We start from the raw sequence: 18,041 nt of genomic DNA on the forward strand, positions 1-18,041 counted from the left end.
GCTGATGTATTCTGACTTGTACACTGCTGTATTCACTAGAGTGAATCTATGGATGGTCTAGTCCTACTGCATCTCGTCCAGGTCCCCGAGGGAGTTGCAGTGATATCTAGAAGTCAGACGCCGATACGGGGACCATTGGCAGAAGTATAGCAAGGTGTACAATGAAGGCTACAGTGACTGCCAAATATTCTAATATACAATCTTAGCCACCACCTCTTCGACCCTTTCCCTAGAAACCTCGCGACGTAGAAGCCATCCGAAATTCCAAATGGTGTCCTCCTGTGACTTTATCGACTGCTTCAACCGCGGCCACAGATTAAAATGGCCATGGGGCATTCCAGGGTAAGCATCTAGCTTCACGTCGACATCGTTATCTCTCAATACCCTTGCATATACGATGCCGTCGTCGCGCAGAGGGTCCAGACCAGCGACCTGCACGTACGTCCGTGGGATGGCAGAGAACGGCGCAGTCGAATTGAACGGCGAAAAGTCCTCGGAAAGAAAGTCCTGCTCGTAGAGAACCTCGTATCCAAGGCCTTTCGAGTCCTGTAGAGGGTTTCCGGGGCCGTCTGCGTTCTGCTGGCGAGAAACCCACAGGTCCTTGTATTTCTCGGGCACGGTTTCTTCACTGATGCACACTGGGATGCTGGCCAGTACTCCGGTAATCGGCGGCGAGAGATTCTCCTTCACTGACCGATGCGCTGTGACGATTGACAAGTTTCCACCGGCTGATCCTCCCCCGATGACGAAGCCTTTGGTCAAGTCTGCATCCAGCACCGACTGATTCTCGGTTATCCACTTCACAGTATCCCAGACATCCTTCGGGGCGGTCGGGAATTTGTGCTCTGGTGCTCTACGATAAGAAAGCTGGACCACAGTGGCGCCATACAGATATGCGATCGAACGAGCCCAGGCAGTGCATTGGATGTTGGTGCCCATCACAAATGCTCCCCCGAAGACAAGAACAACCACGGGGTTTGCAGAGTCCGAGTTTGCTGGTTTGACAATGTGCAGTTCGCTCTGATGTCCGTCACGCATGGGGATATCCAGGAAGCTCTCCTGCGTGTCGAATGTTGGGCAGGACTCGGATGCTTTCTTCTCGATTGCCGACACCGTTGCACGCAGCTGCTCGACAGGCAGCGACATGCCCATCGACGGGGCCGGGGTGTGTTTAAGGACCTAATTTACATCAGACAGTTTTTTTTTTAAAAAAAAAAAAAAAACGACGTTTGGCATCTTACCTCTTCAAGCTCTGGGTCAACAACGGCGAGCTTGAGGACATCCTCCTTGGTGGTATATTGGTCCATTGCTGCGATTGAACAGGTGCTTGTGTTGCAAGTGGTGTCTATATCGTGGCGCATTCAGCTTTCCTAGCTATTGTATCTGGTATTCTGATATTCGACGAGTTGTTAGGGCTATATATACAGCAGTTCCGGATTAGGCAACCCGTCAGCATCATGTAGAATCACCGTGACTCATAATTGATCATTCTGATATTGCAGCCAAGATTCTTGGCTTACGAGCACACCAATTACAGCTCGCTTTACCATAGTCCATCTCAACTGCATCTCCTACAGGTTCCCCCGTAGCGCCTGCTCGCGCTCAAACGCCTCGAACAGACTCTTGAAGTTTCCAGCCCCGAAGCCGTCAAAGTTCTCACGCTGGATGATTTCCAGGAACACTGTTGGCCGGTCGCCGACGTGCTTGGTGAATATCTGCAGCAGGTAGCCTCCCTCGTCGAAGTCGATCAGGACGTTGTACCGCTGCAGCGTATCGATGTCCTCCGCAACCCGCGTGCCCACGCGCTCCAGGCGCTTGCGCACATCGGCGTAATAAGTGTCTGGCACAGATAGAAAGTCGACTCCGCGTTTCTGCAGGCTATCCACGGCGTCGATGATGTTATTGGTGCGGAATGCGATGTGTTGGCAGCCGGCGCCGTTGTAGTAGTCGCAGAACCTGCCTCGTCAGTCTCTCTATATATAACATTTGGCTGAAGTACTGACTCTTCAATCTGCGACTTCTTTTTCCCTTCAGCAGGCTCGTTCATTGGCATCTTGATTACCTCGTTTGGTGACGCCACAACCACCGAGTTCATGGCCGAGAAATCAGAGCACATCTCCTTGTCGTCAACATTCCAGAACCGGTGGAAGTTGAGTGCCTTCTCGTAGTAGTTGACAGCCCCTTCCAGTCCACCCCAGGGCTGGTTGCCAACACAGTGGTCGATCTCAACTATGTCTATCTTGGGCAGATACTCCTGAAGACTGTCGCGGCGCTCAACCGCCTTGAACCCCGGCAGGAATGTCCCCGAGTACGCAGACCGGTTGACGAGCGTATGGACGGTGTCGCCAAACGTCTGGATAGCAGCAACGAGGACTTCTCCGTCGTCGCTCTTCAGCAACTCGGGCTCACGAACGGGCTCGGCGCCGTTCGCGACGGCATGCTCCCAGACACCGCGAACATCATCCACCTGGAAGGAAATGTCCTTGACACCATCACCATGCTTCGTCAAGTGCGCGTGGATCTCTGCGCATAGTCTGCGCTCGTCCTCGCTCGCTCGCGTGTCCCACGAGCTGTCCGGGGAGCTGAGCGGCGCCGTGAATACAAACCGCGCTGCACCGTTGCCGACAACATACGCCGTGGTCGCGTACGATCCTGTCTCGGGTCCACGATATGCCAGGACGGAGAAGCCGTAGTGGTTGACGAAATAAGATACTGTCTGTCGCGCATTGCCGACATACCAGCCGATGTAGTCGAACCCGATATAGTTGGGATTCATGCTGCGAATAACCCTGCGGTTTGTGGGAGTTCCTGCGTCGCCCATTATGGACTGATTCTTACCAGATTGATGAGCTGAATAGGCTGAAAAGACAATCCTGGTTATCAAGACCGGTCCAGGTCTGGCCTGTCTGGCGGGCTTTATACCTGCTCTTACAGGACTGGTCTTCCTCCTTCATACCGAGACGTCGGTCAAGTCCACCAATGTCCGAGCCTGTATTGATTTCGATGGCAATGCATTTACCGCTAGTCGCCATGTGGGCTGTCATCCTCTGCTTGCACTCCTCGCTATGCTGCTTACATGTAGGATCCTGAGTCCGGCAGAGAATATGCATATTCGTTGTCAGCCCTGTGGTTGTCTCCCACCGCCAGTATTTTGAATATACTGCATGCCGCGATTCCCTTGGGCCAGATTCAGTCACTCTTCGAAGGATGACGTGTTGAATTATGCATTGGCTGGTACGGTTGGACTTGCAGAATCGGGTCCATTATCTGGCTGATCAGATATTGGTGGCCCCTTACCTCGACGTCTCTCGATTCTCTCTCCCTTGCAGTGCTTTTGCCGGTGGTAATGCTGTTTTATCCCACTCAGTCTGGTTCTCATTCCTGAATCTTGATCCTCCTTCTCCTGCTTACATTCCACGCGTAACAACATCCATACCAGGACGTCACTAAGCATCTTCATATAATGGCGTATCCAGCCACACCTCTGATCTCGTGGTTTGTTTTCATGCATCTCGATGTCAGCATTCATATGCAATGTTGAAACATCGGTGCACATTGATCCCTGCAGCGGCAAGTCATGACTGCGGCCTCTGCACAGCTGCGAGAATGTGATTTCGAGCCTTGCTGGCATCTTCCACGCCTTTTCTTGGGCTCTTTCTGGTGTGGCGTTTAGATATCCAACGTTTTACCCTCCTTTGTTGTTCCTGCCCTAAGTCTCGCCGCCAGCCACATATGTGTGTACACCGCTACAAGTTTACAACCGCCGAACGCACTCTCCCCCCATCAATTATTACTCATCACAGGCTCGTATCTTCCTCTCTGTGACTGGGGCCGATGTACTTGGTCTGTGATGCTATGCGCCAGGTCCAATCCACGCCTCCTAACTACAGCGGCGAGACTGAATGGAGAACAATAAATATCGCAGAACCACCCCTTCATTCAGGCCATGATCGGGTCCCAGGTCCACTAGAGCAGCAAATAATAATACAGAAACATGCAGGGTGGGTATCATCCAGTCCAGCAAGGGCAACCTAGAGATATCGGTCACACAGCGTCAAGCTCGTTCAAAACGGGCAAATCCCATTGGAGCTTGTGCTGCATTGGACATGTCCAGTCGGATCTAATCGGGGCTCAACAAGCGTTGGAGCTGTTTCGTGCCATTTTTCGGTGGGTAAAAAAAGGCAGGCCCTGTCGTCTCTCCTCGCCCAGTCCCCCTCCAGCCAGTTAGTCCAGAGCAACCAATATGCCCGACAACTACGACGTCGTCGTTATCGGTGCTGGCCCTGTAGGCCTCATGCTCTCCGCCTGCTTGACGCGCCTGGGGCCCTACAAAATCAAGCACATCGACAAGGCCGTGGAGCCAACGCGCGCCGGCCGCGCAAGTGGTATCCAACCGCGGACACTGGACGTGCTCAGCACTATGGGCCTTAAGAGACCTATCTGGGCGTATAATCCGGGTCTCATTCAAGAAGTTGCCTTCTGGGCTACAACTACAAATGGGAAGGGCATTCAGCGCACCGGCACCAGCAAGAGTTACCCTGAGCACGTCGACACCCGGTACCCTTTCACCACCATCCTGCACCAGGGCCGTGTCGAGCGCATTTTCCTGGATGATGTGCGGTCGCGGGGCGTCCAGGTCGAGCGATCACGGGTTATTCGCAGCGTGAGATACCTTGGACCAGACGTTGAGTACCCCGTTGAGGCAGAACTGGCCAGTGTTGATGGCCCAGCCACCGAGACGGTGCGGACCAAGTATCTCTTCGGTGCGGATGGAGCACGCAGTGCGGTGCGTGCAATGCTGGGTATTCCTATGGTTTATAAAGATCCAGCAGTTCACGTATGGGGGGTGATTGACGGGGTGGTAACGACCGATTTCCCCGATATGCAAGTAGGGCTTCCATCCATTCTAGTTGGAACCGTAACTGATCATTCAGATCAAATGCACCATTCGCACGCCCCGTGGTGCCTGTATGGTCATACCCCATGGCAACAACCGCGTGCGTGTCTACGTCCAGATGTCGCGCGAGGAGGGCGAGGCCCCCTCCGCGTCTGGCTCTCAGGAAAAGATCCAGCGCACAGCGAACAATATCTTGAGTCCGTACAAGGTCGAATGGGAGTGCGTCGACTGGCACTCCGTCTATCCCATCGGTCAAGGCATCGCACAGCAATACTCCATGTATAACCGGATCTTCATTGGCGGCGACGCCTGCCACACCCACAGCGTAAGCCAAGCCCCCCGTGCGTCTCGCAGCGAAATACCTAACAGGTCCAGCCCAAAGCCGGTCAGGGCATGAACTACGGTATCCTGGACGCGCACAATCTCGTCTGGAAGCTGCACCTCGTGGAATGCGGCCTGATGCGCCCCGACTTACTGGAGACGTATGAAGAGGAACGACGCGCTGTTGCCTCGCGCCTGATCGAATTCGATGCCACTTACGCCGGACTCTTCAGCTCGCACAACCCTTCGCAGGAGACAAACGACGAGTTTGTCCGTATCTACAAACAAAATACGCAGCTGACAAGTGGTTACGGGGTCGAATATCCAGCCAACAACCTGACCCAGATCGGCGATGGCGACGACATCTTCATCTCCTCGCTGGCCAAACTGCAGCCTGGTCGTAGCTTTCCCCCGGTGAATGTGACACGCGTGATTGACGCCCGGAATGTGTCGTTGGAGCGCGAGGTCCCCTTTAACGGCAGTTTCAACATCGTCGTCTTCGCCGGCGAGCAGGGGCCGGAGCAACGCACGTTGGTCGACCTGGCAAGCCAGCTCGGACGACGGGGCTCGGTGTTTTCGCGGGTTCAAAAGAATGCAGCAGCCGTGGATTTACCATACGAAAGACGACATAATCCTCACTCTCCGCTGTATACCTTTTCGATCGTGTTTAATCAGGTACGAGCATCCGTCGCCATTAGCGCTCTACCGCACTTTTTCCTGCCTTATCGGTATCACATCTACTCAGACGATGCCCGTGCTGGAAAGACGCACGAGACAGGGCAGGGCGTCGCGCATAGGAAGATGGGATTCGATCCCCGAGAGGGAGGCGTCGTCATTGTGAGGCCGGATGGGTATGTTGGGTGTGTTGTCAGGCTGGTGGAGGGCAGGGCCACTGCAGACGCTCTAGACCAGTACTTCTCTGCGGTTGTTCCTGGAGACCAGCCCTGTGTTCTGGTTCCGAGTATGCTCTAAAGAAAATTAATTGTAAACGGTGTTTGTAAGGGGTATCAGTTATAAATTGGTGGTGGCGTGCCCAAACAAGAGAGTCTTTAGGAGCGCTCTCAAAGACAATACAGAGTATTAAATTATAGTATTACATATCTCTATCATCATCATGCCTCATTCATATCCAGTTTGGATGTGGACCGTTTTGACGATGCTTGACCCAGGATCTGCCTTTTGACGTCCCTCGATAAGAGACGTCACACTGGCATGGGCATCATTCATGACCCCCAGCTCGTAATAACGATCGTAGGCTCCCTTGTCAATCTGTCCAGGCACGGTCTGTCCCTGCAACGCGAGGTTCCCGGTGTTGTCTCGTCGTCGTGAGGTCGTTGCGAGACCATACGAGGGCCCTGAGCCAGATCCTTCTTGTCCTCGCACGAACTTGACGAATCCTGGAAGCATGGGGACGGCACCAGACAGGATGACCGAGCATACCTCTCCAATGCTGATAGCTTCAATTAGCAAGACTGGGTTGCGGCGGAGTGGGGGAGTACGGAGGGTACGTACGCCCAAAGCCCAACAGGGGAAATCGACCATGTAAAGTCACTTGTTTTGGTCAGGAAGACGCCATAGACAAGTCGAAAGACACTGGATATACAGCCCCTGGTCGAATTAGCCTTGTCTTTCATGAAATAGTGGGTTTCATACAGAATGCCAGTGCCGAATACCATCCCCAGGATCAACTTCGTTCGAGTAGGAAGCTGCAGTCGCATAACCACCATCAACGGAAAGAGCAGCATTGTGATATCAGAAACCACATTGATGGCCGACGAGGCAATCAGCGAGCCATTGGACGAGATGCACCGGCCGGGTAGATCAGACTCCCAGAGCTTCTGGCGGGGGACACAGGCCAGGATGAAACTCAGGGTGATGGCGAGATAGCAGGGCACGTTGGTCCACAGCAGAATCTCATGCAGCCAGTACAGCTTGCCCTTCTTGCTGACGACGAACATGCGTTTCATCTGCAGCAGCATTGCTACCTTAGCCCCCAGGATGGTCGGGCAGTAGATGATCTCGATGACATTCGCCCGTTCCACCACCATTTTGAAGTCTGCAATCGACACATTCCACTGGTGGGATCCCTCCCCAAAGCTTGTCGCCGTGACCATCAACAGGGTAAAGGCGTAGAACCCGGCGAGAGACAGCACCAGGATGTACTCTTCCAGCTGCACGCGACGCAGGACTCGGGCTTTCATGAAGATCCGGAGGACCACGGCGATCGTCGACAGCACCAGCGTGACCGCCGCCGTGGCAATGAAGTGAACACGCAGGACGGGGGGTTTGTTGAGGTCGCTGAAGTGCCCTTGGGGTGGCTCCAGGGCCGGCGTGGTCAGGTCGGAGCTGTCCATCTTGACGCGCAGACAAGAGAACGTCGAAAAATCGGGGTGGGCGAGTGGGCTCTGATGGAGCAGTTCATCGATCGATTGACAGCGGACAGCGAAAGTGACAGGGGCCATTATTGATTTATATCTGGTGCTGTTCCAAGGTTCGAGGGGCCAACTGTATCGAGCGATGTGGGGGAGGCTGCGATAGAATGCCAATAGAAACAGCCACCAAATGATTCCAAACACATTTGCACGCCTCTCAGTGGTGCAAAACTCCCATACACGATCAGCGCTGCAGCATAAGCTTTGGGCCAAGCTGGATATGGCAGTTATTGGCCGCGGAGCCTCGTGGTGGGCTCGTGGTGGGCTCGTGGTGGACTGGGGAGTGGATTGGGATCATTTAGATGCAATTAGACGAATTACACTCTCCTTCTTGCAGCAATGATCACTGTTCATCACCATCCCCGCGGAGCTGGCCGCCTCTCAACAGTTTCTGGGGCTCTTAAAACAGCTAGAGCTGGCCCCTGAGCTCCAGACACTGACACGTTGACTGCCTCAAATAGGCTGCTAAGGCTCTGTCCTGTGTCCTGTCAAGTCTATCGTTGCTTGGTGCTCTTTTTCATAGCTCTTCCAGATTAGTTTTCATGGCTCGTACCACCACGAGGTGTCTCCCCCTTATCCGGCCACGAGGAACCCCTGTACATAGCGCAATGTGTCTATTCCCCCGGCCTTCTAACACAAAGACGGCTCAAAATAAGCAAGTGATTGATCTGGTTATATGTGCCTTATTGTTGTAGGAGTAATGGGAATTGACATGATATATAATACGGTACGGAGGCTCCTCGCCTGATCGATCAACCCTACAATAATTATAGCTATATATATTACACGTATAACACCAAATGCCGATCAGCCTCGTGCCCCTTTACCGTTTACAGCGTACTTGATCTCTGCCACTGAACAAGGTATGGAGAGGTAATCTCCGTCTGTACGAATTCTTACTCCGGACAACTCAAAACATACTCGTCCGACATCCCTTCGACCGAACCTTAGACGCTTGGCCTTTCATCGAATACGAGCCCGACCCAGTCAAGGATCCAGCACACTGGATAGCTAAGCGAAATACATTGTTAACTACTGCGCAGTTGGCGCGAAAGCAAACCATTCCTTGATTCCGACTCCAGCATACCCCCCGCTTCCTCCGGATGCAGATAGAACAGCTCGAATGGAGGTTGTCTCTATTTCGTCAAAGCCCACCTCAACCGGAGTATCGGAGACCTCCAGGGGATACGGCGCGGCATTGGACACCTTCGTCCAAGACCCATTCTCCAGGTACTCGACATGCCATGCTGTCGGGGGTGCCACGCCGTCCGATGCGCCTTCTGGCTGGTCTGCAAAGAAGACCATGGCCGTCCCATTCAGTGTCACTGCTGAATCCCAGGAATAGATAACAGTATTTTCCCCCGGTGAGTTCGTTCCATCGTACGAACTCCAGATGTCCGGTGGAAGCGGGTTTGCACTGATAACGCCGTCGTGAAGAGCTTCAACCCAATATTGAATAGGGGTCAGATTGGCAGAGCTGGCATTTGCTGCGCCCGCAATGTTACGCGTCGGCTCTGGAACTGTCTGCGGTGCGAATGTCTGCTTGACAGTATTGATGGTCGGGGGAGACTGCGAATCGTCCCAAGTGAGCTCGTCAAAGGCCACACTGCGTCGGAAATGGTATCCCCCTTCTGCGTCCGCGGTGTGATAGACAAGGTACCAGGCTCCATTGCTTTCGACAACACCCGGGTGAGAGGTGGTCGAAGAGACGATGTGCAGCACGACACCCTGGAATGTCCACGGGCCAAGAGGCGATGAAGAAGAGGCGTATGCAATGCATGCGTGGTAGGAAGTGGGCGTGCATGGCGAATCCTCGCCGGCATTGTTGGCGGCGTACAGCATGTAGTAAGTGTCCTTTCTCTTCAGCAACCACGGGGCTTCGAAGTACCCAGTCAGCGAAGACGTGTCGGCTTCAATGACATCGCCGGTGATCGTGGTCATGTCGCTGTCGAGTTGGTACCCCAGAAGACGGCCAAAGGTGCCAAAGTAGAGGTAGACACTCCCATCGTCGTCAACAAGGACGGTCGGGTCAATGTTCTGGATGTCATTCCCTGATGGGACTGACTGGGACACAATCGGACCGTCTGGATGGGCATCTTTATAGGGCCCTGTCGGGCTGTCGGCCACGGCAACTCCAATAGCAAACGGGTCGGTGTTGGCTGAGTTTGCCTCCGTCACGGGCGCATACAGGTAGAATCTGTTGTCTGGGCCCTGAACAACCTGAGCTGCGTATGCCGTGCCTTCAGCTGCCCAGGAAAAGACTTCAGACGGCGTGGCAATGTTGGGATATAACGTCCACTCCGAGCCGGCCGGGTCAGGGCTGACGGATTCAAACATGCCCCATTGAGGCATCACAAACGAGTTCGTATCCGGCGGTGCATCATCCTTGCCGCTGATGATGTACACCGTGTTGTTCACCACGAGGGGCGCAGGGTCTCCAGAGTACCATGAGCCATCAGCGAGGAGAGGGTTGCCCTTTGAGGTGAAAGTGACAGCATCCGAGCCATCGACCTCTACAGCGTGTGCAATCCTTGCTGCATAGATAGCCGTAATACCAAGGAATGATTTCACACCCATGTTGGTCTTTCGTGTCGGCGGGATAGAATGTCTGGAGAACACAAAATCGTGCCATTGCGAGGGATATATAGCACTCTCCAGACGTTGGACCGATAATCAACCCGAGTCGGTTTAGAGCACTGTCCGACACACTAGCAGCTTGGCCAGGACGAGCGATCTTACGATGGCATTCTGAAGGATAAAACGCGCCTATCAAGGTCTTTTTGAGTAATCTGCAGGCCAAGAGTCCCAGCCAGGGACCAGTTTAGGGTCTATATCTGAGACGTAGCAGGGCCATGCTATTGCAGGAAAAACTGCAGTGGAGTGCACCATTTTGAGACAGTAGACAGTAGTAATACACTTATGACACGACTACTGGACAGTTTGGAATTGAATATAAATGCTGGTTCCACTTGGAGTATCCGGGATTAAATATCGCCATCGAACGGCCACACTAACATCTGATGCACCGGAGAATATCCTTAACTGTACTAGTTCTCTGCATAATGACAGAATCCAGGGCCTGTCTCACTCAGTTTCTATGCAAATTGCCATTAAAAGGCCCCAGGTCTGTCTCTGGTGTCCAAGGGCCGGCGGTTGACCCTCAGGAGGGAATGTCCTGAATACAAATTTCAATGTCCGATCGTCTTTTCTGTCACATTTCTGTCGATAAAGTATAGTAGATTCATCTCGACCATGATAGCTTATGCCGCTGCGCTGGCCACTGTGCTGGCTGTCTCAGCGCAAGCCCAGGATACCCTGGGCCTGGCGAATGGCTACAAGAACCTGTCGACGACCAACTTCGACTTCGACCTGGTGGCAGACGTGCAGGTTCTCTCTTCTATCCGGCCAAGCGGAGGGTCCTTTGACTTTTCTCCTTCCAACTTCCTTCAGTATCGCGCAGCAAACGGCCAGTATCACGTCGGCGACATCAACTTTCGCTATCGCCTGTCCAGCACTGGCGAATGGCTCAATGCCAGCACTGCCTCATCTCGAGAAGCAGTCGAGGACGTATCATCTACAGACGCCCTGAGTGAGGCCAATCTTGCGAAGAGTCTGCCTGATTCATTCCCACTCGACGTTACTCGCAGGTGGACCAACATTGATGGCGACTTGGGACTGACATTCACGCTCAACAATACGAACGATGAAGCTGTCGAGCTCGGAAGCCTGGGACTGCCAATCGAATTCAACAGCATCTTCTACAACTACGAGACAGACGAGGCACTGGAGAGCTGCTCGCTTATCGATCCCTACATTGGGCTTGGAGGAGGCTACGTCCAAGTGACGCCAACCCGTGGCACCGGCGATGCGCTCGTCATCACGCCCCTTGGTGATACCCAGTTCGAGGCGTGGAACTTCCTCGAGGAACCAACTGATGGAGAACTTCCATACCACAGTCAGGTCTTCGAGGGGTTCTACGAGTGGCAGGTCCTAACGAAGGCTCATGCGGAGCAGGAATGGGCCGATGTCGAACCATGGAATGCACCATCCTCCAGGACGTTGAAGCCAGGAGATACTTGGACGGTCGGACTGCGTCTATCGCTGGTGAAAGATGGCATTCGGGGCATTGGGGACGTGGTCGAAGCTACCGGGACTCCTTATGCGATGGGAGTCCCTGGCTATATCATCCCATCGGACTTGGAAGCATCATTACATCTTTTCACAAACAAAACAGTTGCCAATATGACAACTTATCCCGCCCAGTCGTTCGATATCACAGAAGCCAGTACAAGCAATGTTTGGAAATTGAAACCAAAGTTGGGCATCTGGGGCCGTGTCCGACTTGCGATTACCTATGGCGACGGCGTTGTGCAGACTGTGCATTACTACATCACCGACAGCGCCTCTGAGGCTGTTGGAAAACTGGGCAGCTTTTTCACTACAAAGGCCTGGTTCAACGACTCGAGTGATCCCTTTGGTCGGTCTCCTTCGATCATCACGTACGACCGCATCGCAGAGAAACAGGTAGACCAAGACCCTCGCGTTTGGATTGCAGGGCTCATGGACGAGGGTGGGTCCGGGGCATGGCTGGCGACATTGATGAAGCAGTCCATACAGCCTGAGCCAGCAGAAATCACGAAGCTGGAGCAGTTCATCGACGAGACTCTTTGGGGCAATATCCAAGTAAAGGACGATCAGACCGGCCCAACCAACACTAGCGCCGACGTCTACGGCGTTCGCAAGAGTGTCTTCTTCTACGAGCCCAGCTATGTTGCCGACTACGAGTATCAGTCGGACATCAACTGGGGCAACTGGTGGAGCTGGAACCGCGCCGACTCCTACTCGGTGGATGGCAGGGCGTACAACTACGTCCATGTCACTGCGGCATACTGGGCCATGTACCGCGTTGCCAGAGCATATCCTGACCTGGTGACTTCTCACAGCTGGGAATGGTACTTGAACCATGCATACGAGACCGTGATGCGATGCTATGTCCAGGATCAATCGGGCACCTACACCGTGGGATACGCATTGGTCGGATTGATGGGCGAAACCGTCTGGGGAGAGCTGCTCAACGACCTCCAACGCGAGAACCAAACAGAAAAAGTGAGCAAGCTGGAAACAGTCATGCAGGACCGAGTCGACTACTGGGATACTCTCCCAGCTCCGTTTGGCAGCGAACAGGCCTGGGACTCGACTGGGCAGGAGGGCGTGTATTACTGGACGCGGTACGAGCTGCAGTCTTATGTGTAGATGTTTACTGACAATGACAGATACTTTGGAAATGATGCTCTGGTGAACAAGACAATCAACAGCATCCTTGGGTACATGCCCACCGTGGCGCACTGGGGGTGGAATGGGAACGCTCGTCGCTACTGGGACAACATGTACGTCTCTAATCGCAGCCTCAACATTCAACAACTAACTGGATCAGCTATGGAGGAAAGCTGCAGCGTATCAAGCGCCAGATCCACCACTACGGATCAGGTCTCAACGCACTGCCTTTGCTATCCCACTTCCGCTACAATCCACAAGACACCCACCTCCTTCACGTAGGCTACGGCGGCATGAACGGACCACTCTCCAGCATCGACGCTGGCGGGTTTGCAGCAGCTTCGTTCCATTCATGGCCAGACACCCTGGCCTGGGATGGCTACAGCGGAGACTATGGCCCCAACTTCGTTGGTCTCGCACTCGGCTCTGCGGTTTATCTTGTCGAGGACCCGAAGCTAGGGCAGGTTGTCTACGGAGGCAATATCAAGTCGAACGATTCTACTGTTGTCGTCGCCCCTCGCGATGCAGTGAAGCATCGTGTCTATATCGCGGCACTTTCTCTTTACATCACAATTGATGCGGGAGCAATCGAGGAGTTCGAGTACGACGCTGACAATGGTACTGTCTCCCTTACCCTTGCTTCAAAGTCAAGCTCCGCTCCAAAGACAGCTGCGGCTGCTTCAGCTGTGGTTGTTTGGCTGGAAGATCTGAGTAATTCTCAGACGTACACTCTTGACGGAGACTACACCAAGGAACGAGGTGGCTTTAAAGTGCCTCTTAGTGAGAACTCTACCACAGTGACTGTAGGGTCGAGTTAACTCCACCTTGCCTGGTTGTAGAGCTATACAATATATAAGGGAATATGGACATCTCGTAATACTAGTGTACTAGCAGAATATACATTCATAGTACCATCACACTGCCCCAGAGGATCACCAGCTATACGCGCCGCCCCATAGATCTACAACTAGTCTTCGAACATGTGGAGGTATTCAACGGCGAGATGGTGATCCTCATGTTCAGGTCCACCCAAGCACAGGTACCAGCTGGGATTGCGGCGGCTTATAACAGAAGCTATGAGACATGTTTACAGGAAGCTCAGAGAGAAATACCGATCTAATTTGCAACACTACTCTATGACGGCTAGAAGATAAGCTCCATACAAGCCTAAACGCCAAACGCCTCTGCGCCATGGCAGGGACCCAGCCCCTGCTGTTGAGACGAGGGCGCTATGTGGAAAGCAGAAACTCGGTCGCTATCTGGTACTTCTATTCCAATTGGAATGAGATGCAAATCCTGTGATGCTCTACTAATCCTAGCAATGGTTCCAGCAGACCAGGGGTTGATATACGACAGGCGGTATACCCATACGCCAACATGGTCTATATGCAATTTGACTTGAATACCGATGTAATTTGACAAAACTCATGTCTGGATTCCCACAATATCAGAGGCCCATAGGATCGAGCCCATGCGCTCTGGGCCCAGCAGCTGGGAGATCTCCTTGACCAGCCGACTCCCCCAGTCACCCATCCACCATCGGTCGCGCAGATGGTGGAGAACAGCACAGTAATGCGCAAAGACGATGAGCGCAAGGGGATTCTTCTCGCGCACAAGCTCCAAGTACCGCGGTGGGACACGGAACATCCACCGGAGAGCAATCATGGTGGGCTCGCCTCCTTTGCTGAGCATCTCCAGGGAGCGGTCGAGCTTTGTAATAGCATCATCGTAGACAGACGTCTCGTGCAACGAGTCCTTCTTGGCAGAGGCGGTGTTGAGGTTGCGCATCGCAAGGATAGTGAGTGTATATGTGCTGGGCAGTTGGTGATATGGGTCGGTTTCGGAGAAGAGCGCCTTCAGCTTGCCTTTCTCGACGACGTCGAGGACTTTGGAGCTGGGCGACAATGCCCGCACTGTTGTAAAGATATTAAGGAGCTCCTGGAGGGTCCGAGAGTGTCCAGCAGGGGCGGAAGATGGAGGAGACGCTTCTTCATGGTCGGTCTTCTGCCGCTTCTGGTCCTTCTCCTGATCCTGCTCCTGATCCTGCTCCTGACTCTGATCCTCCTTTGGTTTCGGGCTTGAAGAATCAGCCGATCGCGAAAAGCTAAATCCATCTTCGGCCAGCGAAGGCGAAGTCAATTCGCACATGAAGAGAATGCTTGCGGTCGAAAAGGCCGCATCGCATGTGGATTCGGAGGTGTCGCCGGGGGAGTCGTCGAGGGATGGGAACTTGTCCACGGCGTCGTTATAGTGTCTGCGGGCGTCCTGCAAGAGACTCTTCCGCTTCGCAGATCCAGCCTCGCCTTCCAGTGCGAGTTGTACGGCGGACAGGGCCAGGGTGCTATGGCGCAGGGCCGGGTGTGTAGCCGACTGGCGGCGTATCGTGGACTGCCACGACAGGTCCTTGCCCTTGCTGTGTGTCAGCGACTGTTCAGTCGCAGCAGCCCAGTGCTCAAACAGCCGGCGGTCGTCCGGGTTCATGGTGTCCACAACAGGGCCAACGTCCCCAGACGTTGGCCGCGCATTGTCCCTGTCCTCGGAGGAGTTCGACTCGATTGACGAGGTGGAGCTGGCCGTCGACTGGTGATGGCCGGTGGAGGGAGGAGAAGGAGAGGAGTATACAGACGAGTCGGACGTAAACGAGCCCTTGGTCTTTCGAGTGCGAGAGCGAGAAGAGTGCTTGCGAGTGCGAGTGTCGGACCGGCGTCGGGCGTGTTTAGCAGAGCGAGAGGATGGACGCTGCGACTTGCATTCGTCGCACTTGGGACGGGCCTGGGACTATACAAGAACAGTCAATGAGCCGTCGTTTACCTTTAAACAGCAGGGCGACAAGACAGGGAGCATACCTCCATCTGGCCCTCGGCGCATTCAAGCTGTGATCTTCGTTGTTGTCTCTGGACAGGCATGCCTGGCAGTCCACGGGTGTCCAGCCTGTGTCTAGGCTGGCATTGGCATGATCTTAAAGGGAATCATGCCTTGCGACCGGCGAGGCGAGACAGGACGGGGTCAATAAGGATAAGGAGGGGGGAGGGCGTGCAGGGAAGAAAGACCGGAGACACAACTTTTGGGAAAGACGACTTCAGCAAGAGCATCGCGGGGGCAAAATCGAGTCGTGTTCATCTTCTCCAAAAGAACAAAGCTCCAGCAGCAGCGTGAATGGACAGGCAGACGCGAGCGAGAGCAGCGAATCCACCGCGAAAGGGGGGTGTTCAACTCTCTGCAGGCGATCTATATGGGGGGGTGGGCCTGGCCAGTCCTGCTCGAGTAAGACGCAGTTTCAGTCACTTTCAAGCGAGTTAGAGCGTCTTGGCTTTTGTCACCGCGACTGAAACGGAAAAAGGTGAAGCTGGGCAGAGGGAAATGCTGTGCTGGGTGCTGTCAGTGCGCCGCAGCGACACGTATGGCCGGACAGATTACAGTGACCTTGCAAAGACTCTCTGGTCTCAATTCTGATTTCCGAGTCTCCCAATGTCGCCTCGACCTGAATCGAATGTCTCGTCCGTTTTGACTCTCTTTGTTCAGTCCCAAAAGCAGCAAACTGAGTCTGGTCTGGGCGAACTCTAAGACCCTCCCTGCTCGGTTACAGACCGGAATCGCCGGATTCATACAGTCCGGTCCAAAGTCAAACTCTCAGGCACCAGGGAGTGACTGTGCCGCGGTCCATCGGTTTTGAAATTTGGGTCCAATATATTGGATCTGAGGCGATCGAGAGTTGCGAACGGCGCCGGCGACGCGGGTCTCCAGTAGCCCTCGCCAGTGCCTCATTGCTTGGGCCGGAGCTGTTTCCGCATGTTTTGATATCGGCGGCCATTATTGATGGAGGCGCATGACTATGAATGACTGCATGGAACGAGTCTGAATCTTGCGCCACGTCAGCGCAGGGATAAGGCCCGTGCATCGAGCGGAATGCGAATGCGGACGGCACAGCGCGGCAGGGGCATGCAAGCAAATTTGACAGGATAGCGGGGGATAGACGGGACGGGACAGACTCGGCTCGTGATGAAGTTGTAGACTCGAGTGTAGTGTAGACTGGAGGCTGTAGACCTAATGGCAGTTCAGTGTTGGGCATACAGCTGCAGACTCCACGATCGATCCGAAACTGCAGCGATCGATCTGGTTCGTCAAGCACGACAGCGCAGAAGAAACGAGGAAAATCCGACTGTGGAACAACGCCTGAACTAGCAGACACTAGGCAGGATTAACGAACATCGGCCCTCGCGATTTGCTGCGAGCGCCACCCCCCCACCGTCCCAGCAACCAGCCCTTGGGCTTGCCCCTTTTCGAAGAATGCACCAACGTCTCAGCCAGTTTTGCGTCGTTCCAGTCGCTGCGGTGGCTCTCGGAGGTTCTTTCATCTCGGATCCTGGCCGAGCGCTCACCGCAGGCCCAGCAATGCATGAAATCGAGCCCTCGCATGTGCTGGGCGGGCCCTGTCGCTGCCATCTCCAATTCCCAGGCCAATGAGCAGCTCGCCGTATTTGCGTTTCCCTCCACGCGAAGGCTCGAAGATTAAGATACCCAAGGTTTGCAAGCGCAGGCTAGTGCTCTGGACGTCGCCGGACGCAGCCAGACGCGGGTTTAAGGCGACGAGATGCCATATGCCATGGAACGTGGCGTTTCCCAGAGACTCCCCTTCGCTTGGACTCGTCGCGCTGCTGTCCCATCCTGATCCTGGTGGCTCTGACCCTCCGAGTCCTCTCGCTTGAGCTGCTGCGATTTCATGCCGGTGCGCGCGATTGGCCTGGCTGTCTCAAGGCTCCTCAGGGCTCCTCCGGGTGCTCGGAAATCAACCAGGGGGTCTTGTATCCAGACAAACCAAACCATTGGGGGCTCGCTGACTCTCGAACGGTTTCTTCCACCGTCTCTTCCGTCTCGTCGTCTCTCGTAACCTTTCTCTCGCTTCCACCGGCATGGGACCTGCTCCAGCCGTGCTCCATCCGCTGTTAATTATAGGTCAACTTGGACATCGACTCCCTCCCGCCAGCGGCCCAGTGCTCCAGGGCCATGATTATGATGTCTGCTCGGAGTATTTGAGCCCAGCACGGCCCCAACTGGCGATGATCCTCCGCAAGATCGACGGGTGTACAGAGATCTGCTATCACTATCAATATCACTAT

General features: G+C 54.2%; 7 protein-coding genes across 7 annotated transcripts; 2 read left to right on the forward strand and 5 right to left on the reverse strand.

Moving 5' to 3' along the window:
- Positions 1-189: 189 nt before the first annotated feature.
- APUU_30021A (alpha/beta hydrolase) lies at positions 190-1,307 on the reverse strand (the record flags this gene model as incomplete). Its single annotated transcript, XM_041701068.1, has 2 exons — positions 190-1,179; positions 1,242-1,307. 2 exons carry the CDS (start codon positions 1,305-1,307, stop codon positions 190-192), a joined length of 1,056 nt encoding a protein of 351 aa, XP_041553990.1.
- Positions 1,308-1,571: 264 nt separating this feature from the next.
- Positions 1,572-2,821, reverse strand: APUU_30022A (4-hydroxyphenylpyruvate dioxygenase family protein; the record flags this gene model as incomplete). The annotated part of the gene is made up of 2 exons (XM_041701069.1): positions 1,572-1,956; positions 2,004-2,821. 2 exons carry the CDS (start codon positions 2,819-2,821, stop codon positions 1,572-1,574), a joined length of 1,203 nt encoding a protein of 400 aa, XP_041553991.1.
- Positions 2,822-4,243: 1,422 nt separating this feature from the next.
- Positions 4,244-6,190, forward strand: APUU_30023S (uncharacterized protein; the record flags this gene model as incomplete). Its single annotated transcript, XM_041701070.1, has 3 exons — positions 4,244-4,888; positions 4,935-5,222; positions 5,273-6,190. The coding sequence occupies 3 exons, from the start codon at positions 4,244-4,246 to the stop codon at positions 6,188-6,190; spliced, it is 1,851 nt and encodes a 616-aa protein (XP_041553992.1).
- Positions 6,191-6,337: 147 nt separating this feature from the next.
- APUU_30024A (uncharacterized protein) lies at positions 6,338-7,680 on the reverse strand (the record flags this gene model as incomplete). The annotated part of the gene is made up of 3 exons (XM_041701071.1): positions 6,338-6,668; positions 6,731-6,826; positions 6,872-7,680. The coding sequence occupies 3 exons, from the start codon at positions 7,678-7,680 to the stop codon at positions 6,338-6,340; spliced, it is 1,236 nt and encodes a 411-aa protein (XP_041553993.1).
- A 1,002-nt stretch (positions 7,681-8,682) lies between these two features.
- APUU_30025A (uncharacterized protein) lies at positions 8,683-10,227 on the reverse strand (the record flags this gene model as incomplete). Its single annotated transcript, XM_041701072.1, has 1 exon — positions 8,683-10,227. One exon carries the CDS (start codon positions 10,225-10,227, stop codon positions 8,683-8,685), a length of 1,545 nt encoding a protein of 514 aa, XP_041553994.1.
- Positions 10,228-10,902: 675 nt separating this feature from the next.
- On the forward strand, positions 10,903-13,742 carry APUU_30026S (uncharacterized protein; the record flags this gene model as incomplete). The annotated part of the gene is made up of 3 exons (XM_041701073.1): positions 10,903-12,878; positions 12,924-13,037; positions 13,085-13,742. The coding sequence occupies 3 exons, from the start codon at positions 10,903-10,905 to the stop codon at positions 13,740-13,742; spliced, it is 2,748 nt and encodes a 915-aa protein (XP_041553995.1).
- Positions 13,743-14,349: 607 nt separating this feature from the next.
- APUU_30027A (uncharacterized protein) lies at positions 14,350-15,830 on the reverse strand (the record flags this gene model as incomplete). The annotated part of the gene is made up of 2 exons (XM_041701075.1): positions 14,350-15,702; positions 15,771-15,830. The coding sequence occupies 2 exons, from the start codon at positions 15,828-15,830 to the stop codon at positions 14,350-14,352; spliced, it is 1,413 nt and encodes a 470-aa protein (XP_041553996.1).
- Positions 15,831-18,041: the final 2,211 nt, after the last annotated feature.

Source organism: Aspergillus puulaauensis, chromosome 3, assembly GCF_016861865.1.
Source record: "Aspergillus puulaauensis MK2 DNA, chromosome 3, nearly complete sequence".
Taxonomy (NCBI): Eukaryota; Fungi; Ascomycota; class Eurotiomycetes; order Eurotiales; family Aspergillaceae; genus Aspergillus; species Aspergillus puulaauensis.